This window comes from Calidris pugnax, unplaced genomic scaffold, assembly GCF_001431845.1.
Source record: "Calidris pugnax isolate Ruff unplaced genomic scaffold, ASM143184v1 scaffold289, whole genome shotgun sequence".
Taxonomy (NCBI): domain Eukaryota; kingdom Metazoa; phylum Chordata; class Aves; order Charadriiformes; family Scolopacidae; genus Calidris; species Calidris pugnax.
Window position 1 is genome coordinate 319,644 of NW_015091339.1, and position 17,296 is coordinate 336,939.

The 17,296-nt window shown below is 49.4% G+C and overlaps 1 protein-coding gene across 5 annotated transcripts in view; it reads right to left on the reverse strand.

Moving 5' to 3' along the window:
- The window catches only part of LOC106899270 (collagen alpha-1(VII) chain-like), a 136,546-nt gene that overhangs the window by 36,168 nt on the left and 83,082 nt on the right, over window positions 1-17,296 (reverse strand). For 4 of the 5 annotated variants that reach the window (XM_014961016.1, XM_014961018.1, XM_014961017.1 and 1 more), the window contains 14 exons: window positions 16,637-16,756; window positions 15,044-15,172; window positions 14,661-14,777; window positions 7,419-7,661; window positions 6,364-6,399; window positions 6,198-6,242; window positions 5,560-5,604; window positions 4,641-4,676; window positions 4,257-4,292; window positions 3,670-3,729; window positions 2,767-2,892; window positions 1,973-2,044; window positions 1,757-1,792; window positions 1,393-1,452 (listed from right to left, as the gene is read on the reverse strand). In XM_014961016.1, the coding sequence (XP_014816502.1) occupies window positions 1,393-1,452; window positions 1,757-1,792; window positions 1,973-2,044; window positions 2,767-2,892; window positions 3,670-3,729; window positions 4,257-4,292; window positions 4,641-4,676; window positions 5,560-5,604; window positions 6,198-6,242; window positions 6,364-6,399; window positions 7,419-7,661; window positions 14,661-14,777; window positions 15,044-15,172; window positions 16,637-16,756 (1,161 nt within the window). The remainder of the gene's footprint in view (window positions 1-1,392; window positions 1,453-1,756; window positions 1,793-1,972; window positions 2,045-2,766; window positions 2,893-3,669; window positions 3,730-4,256; window positions 4,293-4,640; window positions 4,677-5,559; window positions 5,605-6,197; window positions 6,243-6,363; window positions 6,400-7,418; window positions 7,662-14,660; window positions 14,778-15,043; window positions 15,173-16,636; window positions 16,757-17,296) is intronic. The other variant, XM_014961019.1, reaches the window with a different exon arrangement.

A 17,296-nucleotide genomic window follows, 5' to 3' on the forward strand; every position in this document is an offset into this window, starting at 1 on the left:
AACAGTAACTTGCGCCTTTGTAAACCAATGTGAGGCTTATCTTCATAGAATCATAGAATTGCCCAGGCCGGAAGGGCCCTCCAAAGATCATCTAGTCCGACCTCCCCGCAGTCAGCAGGAACACCCGCAACGAGACCATGTTGGCCAGGGCCGCATCGAGCCTCTCCTTGAATATCTCCAGGGAAGGGGCCTCAACCACCTCCCTGGGCAACCTGTTCCAGTGCTCCACCACCCTCACAGTGAAGAACTTCACTCCTAGCTGTGGCTTCCAGAGGCTGCAGACCTTGTTCTGAGCCTCCCTTTAAGCGTGCTGTTGGCTCCTTATAAACCTTGCTACGAGGGACAGACATGCTGGTGGGTCTACGAAGTCCTTGTATGACCTCCCTTGGTAGATCCTACAAGACTTACCTGTCTTCAAGATGCCTAGGCTTAGGCATTGTCCTTTGAGGCCAAATTTAGATCTCTCATTTAAAGCCAATGCAATTTGAGGTTCTGTGATTCACTTTAGATTTATGCTGGAGTCAGAAGAGCAGAAACATTATTTCATCATTTCCTTCAGATAATGAAGCTTGAGCAAGGTTTACCCCAGACCTTTCACAGCTGTTGACATTCTCATTAAGTGTTTTGTCTCAGGGGCCTCATCGAACGGTTCTGCTGGCAGATGGGGAGCTTGTCTAAATGGATTGCAGCATAAAATCAGTTTATTCGTGGAACAGCCACAGAAGCAGCAAATTGAAACATGGCCTCTGATTACGACTCAAAGAGAGTCTCCCTGGGGTCTTTGCCAGAAGGAGACCAAAAACTTCTCAGCAGCATGAGGAAAAGCGAACGTTGCTGGCCCAAGGATGATGGGGGCTGGTTGCCCTCTGCCAGGACAACAGGAGGGAAGAAGGGAATAAAAAAAGCTGGAGTCAGATTTCTGAAGGAACGAGCTTGCAGGTAGCATTCCCAGAGCATACAAAACTTGGGAGGTTCCTCACCAAGTTGCTAGGATCAAAACACACAGGTATAGGGGGTGTAGATGTTGCCTTCAACACTCCCATCTAACCAGTGACAGCACAGTTCACTCACACTCCCATCTAACCAGTGACAGCACAGTTGGTGGAGCAGGATTCACTTGGCCATGCAGTTGGCTGGTGCGACCTGGTCGTCTAATTATGAAGGAGATGCTAATTGCAACCTGTGGACAGATTGTGGTCAGTGCCAGTGCTAGCTGGGCATAGGAATGTCCATCACCTCCAAATCTGGCTGGTGAAAAAACAAGGAGGGCTCTGAAATCAGCCCTTTAGGCACCTTCTAAGAGGGGTGAGTGGGAGGTGACTGTATAAAGTTGCCTCCAAAAGAGGTCAGACTGCAGGAAGCCAAGCCAGGAATATTTATGGAGGGACCTACCCGAGGGCCAGGCAGTCCACGAGGACCTCTTGGGCCAGCTGCTCCAACGCCGATTTCTCCCTGAAGAACAGAGAACCCCAGAGGTCTCACTCGGAGCAAGGACACCACGTCACATGATTGTTGATGTGTTTGGCCATGGTTTAAAAATCACAGAAAGGGGCAGGAGACTCACTTCCATTGACTTTCTGCTGCTCTCTCTGGAGGATGCTCCAGAAACCACGGGGAAGAAGGGCTTGAGGGTGAAAGAGGGATGAAGTGGCTGGACTGGGTCAGGGATAAGGAGCCCAGGGAAGGGCAGTGGGTTGTCCCATTCCCACACCAGGATCTCAGCTACTTGTGACCTGCCTGGCAGGTTGGCACTGACCTTGTTGCCTTTGGGTCCAGGTGTCCCAGAAATCCCCTGTAGGGCAAGGAAAACAAAATAGAAGGGCGGACTTTGCTTAGCACACCCTTGATGCCCTCCTGTCCCAGTGCTCCAAGAGGGTGAAAGCACACCCTGCCCAGGTACCAGGCCCTCAGCTTCTCTCCCCAGCCATCCCTCTGCTGCTCAAAAGACATTGGGGCGATGTACAAAAGTCACCTCTTTTCCTGGGGATCCTGATGGTCCTGAGGGCCCAGCAAATCCATTCCGTCCTCTCTTCCCACGCTCTCCCTTCAAAACAAAATCCTTTAAGGAGGAGAACACCCTGATGGAAATGTCCCATTTTTCCCCACCCAGCCAGAAAGCAGGAGCTAGTGGCCCTAAGTGTTCCCTGCAGTGGCTGCAAGCAGGAGGAATAGCCATTGGGGTGCTCCCCATGTGGGCCTCTTCTCCTTGAGGAGAAGGGACTCCAACCACATTGAGATCCTGAATTTAAGCCCATTGCTGTCCCCCATCCCACTGCCAGCTCAGCCTCCATGTCCTTGCAATGAGACTTATGAATTGCTCCCTCTGTTCCTGGAGGCTAAGGATCCCAAAGCCCCTTGTTCACATCCCCTGTGCTACTGCAACCCCTTTTCTTCCTTGTCATCTCATCAAGTCATGTCACTAAATTTAAAGAAGAACAACAGATCTCCACCTTGCTTGGAGCTCCACTGTTGGCTTTCTTTTTTCAACTTGAACAACATCTCCCTGCACCAAACCTTTTGCCCCATTTTCTTCCCCATCTACACCAGTTGGTCTAATAAAAGCTGGTATCTCTCCTTTTGCAACCAGGCTTTGTTCCTCCTCCTCTTCACTGCTTATATATAGGCTCAAGGTCTGGAGACCTGCATAGGTGGGGTCTTGACCCACAGCAGACACCTGGTGTAGACAGTCTCAGTAGGACCATCGTTGTTCTCATCTTGAGGTAGCTAACACAACATATGCAGGTCCCCTCACCACACATCACCTACCTTTTGTCCTGGCATCCCAGGCAGACCTGGAGCCCCTCTTTCCCCTTGTGACCCGGGGGTGCCGGCATTGCCACGAATTCCCTGGACTCCCTGAGCTCCTGGAGGCCCTGGAGCCCCTGGCTCACCCTGTTGAGTGAATCACAAGGAATTTGGCTCTTGGGTGGGATTAACTGTCCATCACACCCCCAACCCCCACACAGTCCCCTCACCACACATCACCTACCTTTTGTCCTGGCATCCCAGGCAGACCTGGAGCCCCTCTTTCCCCTTGTGACCCAGGGGTGCCGGCATTGCCACGAATTCCCTGGACTCCCTGAGCTCCTGGAGGCCCTGGGGCCCCTGGCTCACCCTGTTGAGTGAATCACAAGGAATTTGGCTCTTGGGTGGGATTAACTGTCCATCACACCCCCAACCCCCCTGCAAAGGCCCTGGAGAAAGCCTGGGGTATATCCTTGAATTGACATCATGAGTACACAGAATTGGGACCACCCCCTCCAGCCCAGGTCCATAAGAGACACCCCTGCAGAAGGGGGTGTACCATGGCTTTCTAAGTGAGAAGCCCTGACCTGCAGACCTTCAGAGCTCTGTAGTGAATTCAAACCCCGCAGACCTGCAACGGCCCAAGGCATTGCAGAAACGCATCTCTGCTGAGACCACAATTCCCTGGATTTTTTTCAGAGCCATATTTATTCTCTGGACCCCACCTGTGTTGAAATGGCCCTTTGGAGGACATAGAGCGCTGCCTCTGTCCCATACCCACATGATGGTGTCCCTGCCTTCATGGGCCAGGACTGGTTTTGGTGCTTTATCCTTGAAGTCCCAGCCAGCTCTGTGCTCCACAACCATTAGTGGAAAGATCAGTAAGGATTACAAAGAGCAAGACCCAGACAAAACAAGGCTTACTTTAAATCCAGGTGGTCCAGCCTGACCAACAGGGCCTCTGAACCCAATTCCTGGTTCTCCCTGTGAAGAGAAGGAAGTCAGGAAAAACAAGATCACTCCTTCCACTGGGGGCTGAACAAAATGAGAGCCTGCTTCATGCTGCTCCTTGGACATCCAGCTGAAGTCCTTCAGAGCTGATCCTACATTTAGGGTTTCTACAGAGCCCTCATTACATCTCCTCTAGGTGGTGGGAAGCCTTATCTGACCTGGAGAGACAAAGCTGCCAAGAGCATTTAAACAACTTTAGAAGAGAGGCAGTTTAGTTGCAGGAGATGGTGTCAGAAGACTCATATATTCTGACATTCCTCATTTATAAGGCTGGTGTCCTGTCGATGTGAGCCATCTGGAGTTCCTTCCTAGTCAACAGAGAGACACTGGGTCCCCAACAAGTGACTGGTCACACTGAGCCCATACCTCAGGAGGTTACCTAGACACTTCCCACCGAGATGGAGAGGTTAGATATGGCAAAAGGAGAAGGAAGAGCAGGAGGCAACTCTCACAGTGTAAGAAGAGACCCCCCTGACTGTGGTACCAATGGTGTTCTTTACCTTTTGACCATTTTCACCTCTGTCTCCTTTGATGCCCTGTGAAATAGAGAGAGAGTTACCAAGCCTGTGCAAGAGATCAAGGTAAAATACCACCACAGTGCAACCCTGAGCAAGAGCAAAGGTTTCCAGTTGTGCTCATAGCAACTGACTCTTCCGTCCTCCACCTCTTTTTCCTAGAGGAGGTGGGCAGTGGCTGTGTGACCAGGGAAGAGCCAAATGCTCTAACACAGAGCCACACCACTCCCAGGAAGGACATGGAGTACTGGGCTGACCCAGTAGAGTTTGACTTTCCAGTCAATCTCCAATCTCCAGTGCTGGATTTGGGCCACTCAGCTGGTAACACCCTCAGCAGCTCCAGCTGCTGATACCGACTCCACAGCTCACCTTTTCTCCAGGTTCCCCCATCTCCCCAGGCTGCCCCTGCAAGAAAAAAAACCGTCCACCTTCCAGCCACCTCTTCTTCCTCCCTTCCTTCTCATGCCTGTGTCCCCAGGATGCTGCACCACACCGGGTGTATAAACCCTTGCCCATGCAAAGTGTCCCTTCCCCACTGGGCTCTGCCTTTTAACAACCACCTTGCCTCATCTATCTTTCTCCTGAATATCTGAGTCCCACCACCTTGGGTCTGCCACTCAGCCTTTGTTGCCAAAAGTGTTGGTGAAACAGTGTTTTGGGCAGCCCTTCCTCCATCCCCGTCCTCGTGCCAGGGTTGGCTTTTGTCTGTCTATCACCTGGTTCAGTTCACTGATCCAGCAGAAGATGAACATCAGGAAACCCCCCTGAGTTTTTGCATTTACTCCTGAGTGCATGGCAGATGCATCTTAGAATCATAGGATGGTTTGGGTTGGAAGGGACCTTAAAGATCATCCAGTTCCAACCCCCCTGCCATGGGCAGGGACACCTCCCACCAGACCAGGTTGCTCAAAGCCCCCTCCAACCTGACCTTGAACCCCTCCAGGGATGGGGCAGTCACAGCTTCTCTGGCCAACCTGGGCCAGGCTCTCACCACCCTCACAGGAAAGAATTTCTTCCCAATATCTCACTAAACTTCCCCTCTTTCAGTTTAAAACCATTACCCCTCATCCTATTGCTACACTCCCTGATCAAGAGACCCTCCCCACCTCTCCTGTAGGCCCCAAATTCTTAGCAATCCCAATTTACATCATCACAGTCTCCCATAGACCCTGAATGTCCTCTCCACTAGCACATCCAGTCCCAGTTGCCTCTCCCCTTTCAGACCCTCTTAGCTCAGAGAGCCTTCTTCTGGTCTCAAAGGCTCAGTCCAGAAGAACAATATCATTACCTTTTCTCCTTTGTCTCCACGGACTCCCGGAGCTCCCATTTCTCCCTGGAAAACAACAGGCAACCCCTTCAATTGCAAACACGCATCGCTACAAGGAATTTTTCCTTCCCTTTTTGGACCAACTGGGTGCTGCCCTCGTTCCTGCATCAGCTTTTGGAAAACATGTATGGAGGAACCCCTCATTTCCACCACTTGTGGTCCCAGACCAGACTGGGGATGTCCCTAACTCCATCCCTTCTATCTTGTGCAGTGGAAATGCAGAGAGAGGAAACATAAATTGCAGGATAAGGGTCAGATGTGAGTGGCAAACTGAGGATCTCCCTGCCCCAGGACACAGCAGATGTTAAAGGATGCCATGAGTTTGAGGGAGCCAGGAGAGGTCCACAGAGGACAAAACTATTGAGGATCCCAAAACCACAAAACCCTTGCTTGGATCAGCTGTGAAAGGTTCAACCTTGGAATCTCTGCTCATTATCAATGGCCAAAATTGTTGATTACTGCCTCTTGAACCTACTGGCTTGGCCAGTTTTCACCCGTGATTCCTCAGCATCCAAATGAGACTACTCTGGGAGATGGATCACTGTCCTGGTTCTCCCCAGGTGCTGTTGGGCATCTGCATCTGAAGCAAAACCACTGACCTTTTGGCCATGGGATGGTGGATCTGGTGGACCAGCTTCCTCCTTCTATAAGAAAAAAAAAAAAAGCACGTATGGAGTGGGGCTGGGATGCATCTGGGAAGCTGGGACCAGCTCCACCAGCACCTCATGCAGGTGCCATAAGAGGAGGACAACATGAATGCTGTACCTTAATTCTCCTTGGGTGATGAGGGCCTGGGTATGCCTTGAATTGAAGAAGAAAAGAGGAAAGTGTGAGAGCAGTTGGAGAAGCTTTTCACGCTTGAGCCATGGAAAAGACACCTCCAAGATGTTAGGCAGCAAGTGGGGAGGCTGGAGGCATCTCATGGGGAAGTCATGTGTCACCAGGGATGAGAAGAATCCCCTTGAAGGGCTCCTGGTTGGATATGGGGTGGCCTCCAGGCTCCTCCTGATCTGCTCCAGCCCAGATGGGACATCTGAGAGCTGGTGCTGCCCATTGCATATGGGCTGCCAGGGTTTGCGAACCAAGAGATGGTTTGTGAACCAAGAGAACTTAGAACTGGGCTTTTGGCAATGGCAGAGGTGTCCCACTTTAACCCTTTAAAGAGAGCTATGAGAAGAGTCATGTTTTCTCATGATGTGGATGAGCTCAGCCCAGTGCTGCCATCCCTCCTGGGAAGGTGGGGCAAGGGTGATTCGCCACTTTCAAAGAAATTAAGTCAAACTTAGGGGAAACCTGTGCTTCAGAATTTTTCACCCTTAATTCCTGGCAATAGGTCTTCCTCTCTTAAATTTTGTGGAAATCAACTCTTTGCACTTTCCATTTCTGGCATATTGCCTTAAAGTCGGCAGTGTAATTGTGCAGGTAGGTCAGAGATGTTTGTGTTTGTAAACACACACATATATTTACACATTTACACACACATACAAATACTCTCAGGACACAAAACACCCCTCAGTTACACTGCTTTCCCCACAAACCAGGTTATTATGTTCCCTCACTGATTAAGTCTGATTTTCCCCACTTCTGTTTTCCGAGCAGCACGTTTCCCTTGCCAGATACAGGGAGAACAATCTGCTCTGCCAAGAAAAAACAGCTTCTTCTGCAGCTGTTTCTTGCTTTATTTATTCATATTTATCACTAACCTTTCACATACCCCCCCCTCTACGTTCATCGTGACTTTGCACAAGTGAGAGGAGGGAAATGGGATTGCCCTTGCGTCCATGTGTTTGAAGACACCTTTCTATGAGGTCTTCACTCACCGTGGATCCAGATGGGGATTTCCGAGCTCCTGGAGCACCAGGGGGATGAACCTGTGATGGAGCCAACAAGGAAAGGTCGCCGTTTCCTCCTGGGTCACACGGATGGCTCTGCTCTTGCACAAAGGCCAGCCCGAAGCTGTCGTGGTGAAATGGGGTCTTTACCACGTGTCTCTGGTCCTCAGCAGATCTCTGGGCTCTAACGTGCCTTGGGAGCGCAGAGCCGTCGTCTAAATTCTCATTTTCCTGTGGGAAGGGGAACAGCATCCTGCTGAGCACCTAATACTATATATTATATAATAACGATATATTATAATAACAATATATATATAATTTAGCACTGTGCAATTAATTTACTGCCATTTCAGACGAATAAAACCCACTTAAAATAGTACAACTTTGAACTTTCAATGCCACCCCACACCACGCCTGCTCCACATTTAGTGTGCCCAGTGTATCCAACTGCAATAAAATGACTATTAATGCCTATTAATGCCTACATGTTAATCTGCCACTTGGTGATGTTTGCAGTGCTCGTGATTTTGGCTGTCCCCACACCAGCTGTGCCTGAACAACACGCCTGCTAAGCATTTAGTGTGCCCAGTGTATCCAACTGCAATAAAATGACTATTAATGCCTATTAATGCCTACATGTTAATCTGCCACTTGGTGATGTTTGCAGTGCTCGTGATTTTGGCTGATATATATTTAAGGCACACAGAGTAAAGCTTGTACAAATAGTTACCAGCCTGGCTCATAAATTGTTTGTTCTTTTCCATATTAGCCATGGGAAATTACCTTCTTGCTACTGTAAAAATTATAACATTCCTAGCTGCTGGATATCTCCGTGTCCAGCAATTATTCCCTGAACCACACAGTGGAAGCACTGCAGTGTAGACTTGGTATTTTGATATCAAAGCAAAAAAGCAGTGAATTTATTTATAATTAAAAAAGCTGGCCAACTCCTCACACCCAAACCCCGACCCTGAGAACCTGCAGGAGCACACGAAGGAGAGGGAAGAATCAGGATGGGGTGCAGTTATTTAGCACTATTCCCACTTTTTTTTTGTTTTGTTGCTGAAATGAAGACCTGGGTTCACCTCAATTAATTTTACCTAGAAGTATGAGTTGAGTCTTTTACATAGTTAAAGTTAAGGGAAAGTATATCCTGAATGAAGAGCTTCCAAGAAACTCTGGTTTGTCCAGCCCTGGACATTATGCTGTCAGGTTTCAGGGATGATTGTCCTTTTTTGCTGGATTTTAACCAGTCAGATGATAATTTCACCTAGTGGCTAATAAACGCAGGAAGCTTCTGACTCACCAAAATACGTAAAGGGAAAAAAAAAAATAAATTATTTTGGTCCAATTAAAATCGAAATTCGTTGCTGAAAGATGGCAAGGATGACAGAATGAGGAACAAAAGACAGGTCAGTGAAGAGATTATTCATGGGAGCACCCATCTCAGGTGGGTTTTTGTGGGACAAGCTAGAGAAACATCTCCCAGGCTTACGTAGAGGTGACCTGGGTGGGTCAAATGGCACCATCAGATGAGACCACGTGGATGTTCCTGTCCATCCTGCCCTGGATGACAGCTCATCTGCGTGTGGACCAGCTATAAAACGCTGCTTCACTTTAGCACGGGTCCATGTTCCACTCGCAGAGGTATGAATAGCATCACTGGAGGCAAGCCCATGGGTTGGCAAGACCTTGTTCAGGGGAGCGCCCATCTCAGGTGGGCTTTTGTGGGACAAGCTAGAGAAACATCTCCCAGGCTTACGTAGAGGTGACCTGGGTGGGTCAAATGGCACCATCAGATGAGACCACGTGGATGTTCCTGTCCATCCTGCCCTGGATGACAGCTCATCTGCGTGTGGACCAGCTATAAAACGCTGCTTCACTTTAGCACGGGTCCATGTTCCACTCGCAGAGGTATGAATAGCATCACTGGAGGCAAGCCCATGGGTTGGCAAGACCTCAGTGAGGTCTAGAAGGTGACCCGTAGGCAGGTGATCTCATAAAGCTGCCATTTACTGGGGTGGTGGGAAATTGCAGGGGGTAATAACTCTCCTTCAGTCTGTAATTCCTCTGCAATTTTAGCAGTTTCCTGCTCCGAGACGCCAGCAATAAGGCACCTCAAGGAAAAATAGAGAGGCTGCTGCTTTCTAAAGGAATGACTTACTGATGGCAGGTAGCAACGTGAAAAAGAGAGGAAAGGGGAAAAGGAAGAAAAAGAGGAAAGGAATAGATAAAATTGGGACAGGAAAGAGAAAAATAGAAATAAAAGGGGGAGTAAAATGAAATATTCCTGCAAGGAAAGAGGTACAGGAAAGAAAGAAACAGAAAAGGGCAAGGAGATAACAGGTAGGAAAATTAAGTGACTATGGGTTTATCCACACGGAGACAACCAGGGGCACTTACCTAAATTAACTCTGGAAATGAGTAAACTTAGCTGCAGGGGAGCTGGGAGATGGAGGAGGCAGGAATTGGCTGGTACGGTCCCCAAACACCAAAGAAGTGGCTCATCCATGGAAGGAGTAACCAGCCACCGCTTTTTGCGCGGGCACGTGTGCCTGGGCTCATCCTGCCTCTCTCTGTCCTTTAATTTGCTTCCCCCATTAACTCCTGCCAGCCAGAAATTGCACCTCTGAGATGAAGCTCTTGGGCTATTATGGGCTGCTGCTCTCTCGGGCCCCATGAACCTTTTAACAGGTAAAATTTGTGATTACTGCTGCTGACGGGGAAACAGCCGGCTCCATTTCGCTCCCTTCGCATCACCCTCTGCTGGGTTCAGCTGGGCTCAGGGATGAGAGGACACAGGAGCTGCAGGAAGAGAGGGGCTGCTGCTGCTTCCCTACCTTTGGACCCCACTTTTTCCTCTTCCTGAGGAGGAAAACACCCTTGGGGTGCAGATCCCATCGTGCCCTAAAAAACTTGTGGCCGCTGTTCCGATTTCCCCTACCAGAATGAGGACCATCGGACACGAGGGCAGGAAGGGTGGTGGCATCTGCCCGTCTTTCAAACAACTCTTCATTTAATGGGGAATCCTTTGGGCTGGGATTCAGAAAAAGGGGATCTGGGGGAGATTCATTGTCTGGCAATACCAGGTTGCTGGTTACACCCATGATTCCTGGGAGGGTGGTGAGGCACTGGAACAGGTTGCCCAGAGAAGCTGTGGATGCCCCATCCCTGGAAGTGTTTAAGGCCAGGCTGGATGGGGCTTTGAGCAACCTGGTCTGGTGGAAGGTGTCCCTGCCCATGGCAGGGGGTTGGAACTGGATGATCTTTAAGGTTCCTTCCAACCCAAACCATTCTATGATTATTGCCAAACACCTAGATGCAGCATCACTCATCATCACAACTCATGCCATATTGCATGAGTTAATCCACAGGACTCTTGAACATCAGCTCACAACTCATGCCGTATTGCACGAGTTAATCCACAGGACTCTTGAACATCAGCCCCAACAGGGTAGAAGATCATCTCCATAAACCCAAAGTGTAAACTTTCCCCCTCAAACCCTCTGTGCTCTGCTCCTGGTAACTCGGGCAGCGACAGGCAGGGAATCACTGCCTTGTCCCATCTCCCTGTAGCCTGCTCCTGGGGTTAATCAGCTCGAGCTCTGATTTCCCATTTGGATTATAAACCTTCTGTTTCCTCCCTCCGGCTCCCCTCCTGCCTTTCACTGCAAGATTAAAGAGCCCTTTAATATTCAGTATCTCCTCCCCGCGAAAAGTCTTCCATGCAGAAATCCAGCCAGCTCGAGCCCCCTGAGTTCGGCAAAAAAATGTCCAGTTTTAGGTCTCTCGTGATAAATGAGTCTCCAGCCACCTGCAAATCAGGTTTGTGACTCAGCTCTGCACTTCCCATGGGGCTTAAAAATAAAAAAGTGGCATCCCAAACAGGATGCAACTAGAGTCCTGTTGGACCTTTTAGTTCCTTGGGATGCAGGGATTACATTAATTAATTTAATGGATGTGGACCTGTTGGAGTGGGGCCAGTGGAGGCCCCGGTGATGACCCAAGGGCTGGGGCCCCTCTGCTGTGAGGACAGGCTGAGAGAGTTGGTGGGGTTCAGCCTGGAGAAGAGAAGGCTCCAGGGAGACTTTAGAGCCCCTTCCAGTCCCTAAAGGGGCTCCAGGAAAGCTGGGGAGGGACTCTTGATGAGGGAGGGGAGCCACAGGAGGAGGGGGAAGGGTTTGACACTGAAAGAGGGGAGATTTAGATGAGATCTGGGGAAGAACTTCTTTGCTGTGAGGGTGGTGAGAGCCTGGCCCAGGTTGCCCAGAGAAGCTGTGGCTGCCCCATCCCTGGAGGGGTTCAAGGCCAGGTTGGATGGAGCTTTGAGCAACCTGGTCTGGTGGGAGGTGGCAGGGAGAGATTGGAATTAGATTATCTTTAAGGACCCTTCTAATTCTAACCATTCTATGATTCTACAAATTCTTTACATCCCTGATGACTGAGGACATTTCTTTCTGTCCAAATGTCACATTTGGCATGGCCACACAGTCCCTTTTTCCTTCCTGGTGTCATGGCCACAGTGTCTGGGCACACAGATGCCCCCAGCTCCCAGCCACTGAACAAACAGGTGTCACTCCCATTTCGTGGAGGAAGAAGATGCTGTGTCTGTGGTGGCTCTGATTTATTACACGACTCCATGCAGGGGCATGTGTGAAGCTTTGAGGAGTCTGCTCACAAAGAGCATCCAGAGTGGCTCAGACGGAGCCACAGATTCGGGTCTCCCCCAGTTTCATGGTCTCTGGGTTCAGGTTCATCAGACTAAGGTCTACACCAAGAAGCCCCCACCTCAGCCAGCATCCTGCAGCCCCATCCCACAAGAAATTCCATCCGACAGAAGTTTGGGCTCTGTCCTCTATGCTTCCAGGTCTCTCTCCAGTTTAATCACGGCCAGTAAAGGCAAACGGTGCATCCAGGAGAAGAAACCAAGCTGATGGATGCTCATGGCACAGGCCACCCTCTCCAGAGCTGTAGCTTACACACATACACGCGTGTGTGTGCGTGTGTTTGTGCCGGGAGCCCTCTCGTGGCTGCTGCAACAAAGATTGTTCCAGCTTCGTCGATTCAGTGTGGTGTTAATTTGCAGAGCCAGCAGGGAGACGGCTAAAGCGATGGGAGAAGAAGCAAGCATTCAGCAAACCACCTAAATCAGAGCGAGATTTTTCTCCAACAGGGTCTTTGAGCTGCTCTTCCCATTGCTATTCCTAGAAATATCCTTGCTAACACTGTTCCTAGCAGTAATTGTGCCTGTAGCTGCAAGAAAACATCTGAGGGACTTTTCTGTTGTTTCACTTTTTAAGGCTGTGGGCATCCTGTCTCAGAGTATTTTCAAACAGAGCATTCCCCCCATCACACAGGAGCAGGTCAATGTCCAAAGGTGTTAAACCAGGACTAGATGAATGCATTTTCCCCTCTCTCCATCACAGAGGCTGGTGTCACTCGATGCGTGGTGTTGGGGTAGGGTCTCCCAGCTTCTGGTGACAGTGATGTTCAAACCAGAGGGTGCTGGGTTTGGAACATGGCAGTGGAGCATGGTTTGGGCTGTCAGAAGAAAACGCACGCGCAGGAGGGCAGGAGAAGAGAGGAAAAGGGGAAAAAAAGGGAAAAGGGGAAAAAAAGGGAAAAGGGGAAAAAAAGGGAAAAGGGGAAAAAAAGGGAAAAGGGGAAAAAAAGGGAAAAGGGGAAAAAAAGGGAAAAGGGGAAAAAAAGGGAAAAGGGGAAAAAAAGGGAAAAGGGGAAAAAAAGGGAAAAGGGGAAAAAAAGGGAAAAAAAGGGAAAAGGGAAAAAAAGGGAAAAGGGAAAAAAAAGGGAAAAGTAAAGAGGAAAAAAAAAAGAGGGAAAGAAAAGAGGGAAAGAAAAGAGTGGTGACAGTGATGTTCAAACCAGAGGGTGCTGGGTTTGGAACATGGCAGTGGAGCATGGTTTGGGCTGTCAGAAGAAAACGCACGCGCAGGAGGGCAGGAGAAGAGAGGAAAAGGGGAAAAAAAGGGAAGAGGGAAAGAAAAGAGGGAAAGAAAAGAGGGAAAGAAAAGAGGGAAAGAAAAGAGGGAAAGAAAAGAGGGAAAGAAAAGAGGGAAAGAAAAGAGGGAAAGAAAAGAGGGAAAGAAAAGAGGGAAAGAAAAGAGGGAAAGAAAAGAGGGAAAGGGAAAGGGAAAAGAAGGGAACAGGGAAGAGGGGATGAAATATAGGATGTTTGGGCTCAGACAACCACACTGCAACCACACCCCAACTTATTGCCCATCAGCTGAGCTGTGATAACTACTGCTCCCAGCCTGGATGCAGCCTCCAACTTTGTTGAAAACGATATAACGTGTCTTAGAGGGTACGTCCACATGTGCTTGTAGAGCAGTTCTAACTCCCTCCTGGCTATGGAAGAAATCTCTACTTTGCTACCATCCTTCAGCTGAAGTGCAGTAACAAACCACTGCCATTTTTGAGGAGGGAGATCTTGAAGGAAGAGGTAAGTTGAGTCACCCTGCATCATTAGGTTGATGGTTGGACTAGATGATCTTTAAGGTCCCTTCCAACCTAGATGATTCTATGATTCTATCACATTTGCTCTAGGACACTCCCCTTGGCTCAGCTGATCCACAAAAGCTTGTTAAATTACAATTTGCTCTTGTTGGCAAGTCCTTAAGGAGGAGAAAGTCCCCAGATTCCTGCTCGGACCCCCAAATCCTCCTCTTTTAGGGAGCACTCCAGAGCTGGGCTCAGGAGGGTGCATACACCAGGGTCTAGTCTGTGGACTATTCTGAGACATCTATGAAAAGTAAGAAGGAAAGGGAAATATCTTGTTGGGGATATATCTTAAATTCACTGTCTGTGGTCCGCACTGTTCCTGGAGTATTACAACTCTGATTAAAAAAACCTATTGAGAATCACCACCGATTGAATCAACCAAGCCCCAAAGAACAGAGTGGATGCTGAGACCAGCTGGATTCAGACTAGTAAAATATTGTCCTTTTTTCCCCAAAAAAGTGGGTAATTAACCAACAAAAAATTTGCCAAGGGCTCTGGGGGTTCTCACTTCCCTGTCTATACGCAGAGGACAAGGCCAGCCATCAGCCTCCCACCCACATCCCATGTCCAAGCAGTGGTGTCCTCCAGGAACGTGGAGGGAGCTGCTCCAGGACTCAGAGCACTGGGTGTGAGGTGTGCATCCCAGTCCCTTCCAGTCTATCATTTATCTCCACACTGGTCTACTGCCCAGCATTGCTGGGGAAGACATACGTGGCTAGTGTCCTGCTGTGGTTGTCCTTCCACTCTCCCCTCCAGGGACTCAAGAAGCTCCATGGACTGGTTTCCTTGCAGATCATCTTCTGGGTGCAGTGGGGGCAAAGCCAAGCTCTGCAGAGGGTGGTAAATGAGCGACAACACAGTCTTACTAATTACCAAGGTGAAAGATGGAAAGCAAGACCCTTTTCTGGGCTCTGACATAGATTCATGCAGACATCCTTATCCCTTCGCTAATTTAGCTTCAGCAAAATGGGGGGAAAACCAACAGAATTGCAAGGATTTGTCCAATCAAGCTTTGAGAAATGTAGCCACTTTGCATCTATTAAGTCAGCTCAATGGAAAAGTAATTAAAAGTCACTGAACAGGCATTTACATACACCACTGAGAGAAGTGATTGTCCATCTTGGGTCTCTCTCCTCCTTTCCTTCCTCAGATGTTCTCTCCAAGGACTCAGGAGGGTTTCCTAGGGGCTGGTACTCAGGTTCAGAACCACCAGCAGATGGACCCTGTGGAGACCAAAGAAAATGATGGTTCTTGGTAAGTCAAGACATCATCCACAATGATCAACACTGCCATTTATTCAATAGCATGCTCAGAGACAGCAAGACAAGGCCAGAGAGCCAAAGGGCCAAGGCCTCTCTTGCTCCTTGCTTGGGGAGTGTCAACAAGGATGGGCTGGGGCAGACTGCAAGGATCCCTACCGGGTCAGAGGACTGCTTTGACACCTTCACCCCCAACTCTCTGGTTGAAGTCCAAGCTAGACAGGCTGGCCCAGATGAGCAGAGAGGAGTCCAACCCTCTCTTGCCAGATCGGGTTGTGCTCCCAAAGCCCAACAGAAAGAGCTTTGGTGTCTCTGTACCCCAAATCCCAGCATTGCTGGCCCCAGGGTTGCTGGTACACATCCAGTTTGGGCCTCCTGGTGCAAATGCATCTACTGGTGAGCACTTCATCCACTCCTGAGCCCCTAAAATGCTATCATCCAGGTTGCAATGATCTGGAAAAGCAACATGGTTCACCTGAGGTCACAGCAGGATCCTGGAGCTAAGAGTGGATAAGCTTGTCTCACCCTAAGTGCCTGGGCAACTGGGTCACCACGAAAGCAACCATGGGGGAAGATAAAATCATCAAGAGCTGGCTCCAGAAGTCCCCACACAGTTTGTGCTCCAATTGGAGACATCTCCTACCAGTGACCAACGAGGGTTCACAGAGATCCAGTCACTTCTTGGCTGCCAAAAACAGGACTGGAAAAGCCCCACTGCAGCTGCAGGCACTATTTCCTGGACCATTCCTTATCAGGACTGTCTGGTAAAGGCAAATTAAGATCCATGACTCCTCCAGCAGCTATGAGAGGTGACCTGGATACAGCCCTCTGATGTTATTCCTGGAGGTGTACTCTACCATATTGGAACACGGTCCAGTATGGAATTGAAGCCTTAATATTGCTAATAAATTTCTAATTCCCATAACCACAAACTATCTGTTACTTGCAATTGCAGAAGATGCAGGTGTCATAATTACCTCTAGCAATTAGCCTGGTTGGCTCAAGCAAATGAGGGCTGGGGAGCCATGGCAGGGACTCCTCTCTTGGGCAATCTCAATCTAACCTGACAGCAGGACTGGATCCATCCCTGCCAGGGCAGGGGAGATACACCAAGATTACAGCCTCCAAGTGAGGAGAAGCTGCAGGGCAAGTTCAAGAGATAACCAGCATGGGGATGGCTTGAATCCAGCCCAACCTGTACTGGTTTTTTTTGCACAGAAGACAAGGAGGAGTTGTGGTTGGGCAGGAATGAAGGGAGGGAGGATGAGGATCAGCAGGAGGCATCACTGAGAGCATGGACTGGGAGATCACAGGCAGCTGGTTCACATTTGACGTGCAATCTCTGAATATTATTGATGCAGCAGATCAGATGGACAGAAGCACAGACCCACGTAACTACACTTCCTCTGCTCTGCTGCTTATTTTCACCTTAAGGAGTCCTCCAGACACCGGCACCCTAAACTGAGCCTCCACCTCCAGGCTCTGTGCTTCTTCTGTCACCTCAGTGCTGGCCAGGGCACCAGGAGAAGTATCAAACACCAGTGAATCCTGCAACATCAAAAAAAGTGAGTTGGTGTGGAGATGGCAAACCCAAGCTCTCAGGATCCATACATGTGAAGAGCTGGATCCTGATGGCTTATTTCTGCCCACTGCCCCATCCCTCCAGCATGCTCTGTCCCACCTGGTGGCCCTTCCAAATCAGGATGGAGTGAGTAGTCAGCAATTCCCTACTGGCCATCTCCAAGCCTTCCTTCTAAGCTAGTCCTACCTCCCTGGAACCCTTCTTGCTTTTGAGGCTGCTCTCATCATCACTTCTCATACTTTCAGCTGCTTTGCTCCATTCGCACACCCACCACTCCAGCAACCCCCAGCCCTCAAAAGGGCACAAGAAGGCTGATGGCTTTGGAGGATGGCTTCTAGCTACCTCCATCAATTTCTTTATTTCCACTGAAAAAAAAGCGTGCTTTGCAATCCCATGGGTTTAACCAAGATCCAAGATCCCGGTGCGAGCCATTAGCCTCTTCCAGCTTAACTGCTTCTTACAGTTGCTGCAAGTCACCGTAACCTGCGTGATGACAGAGGTGACCC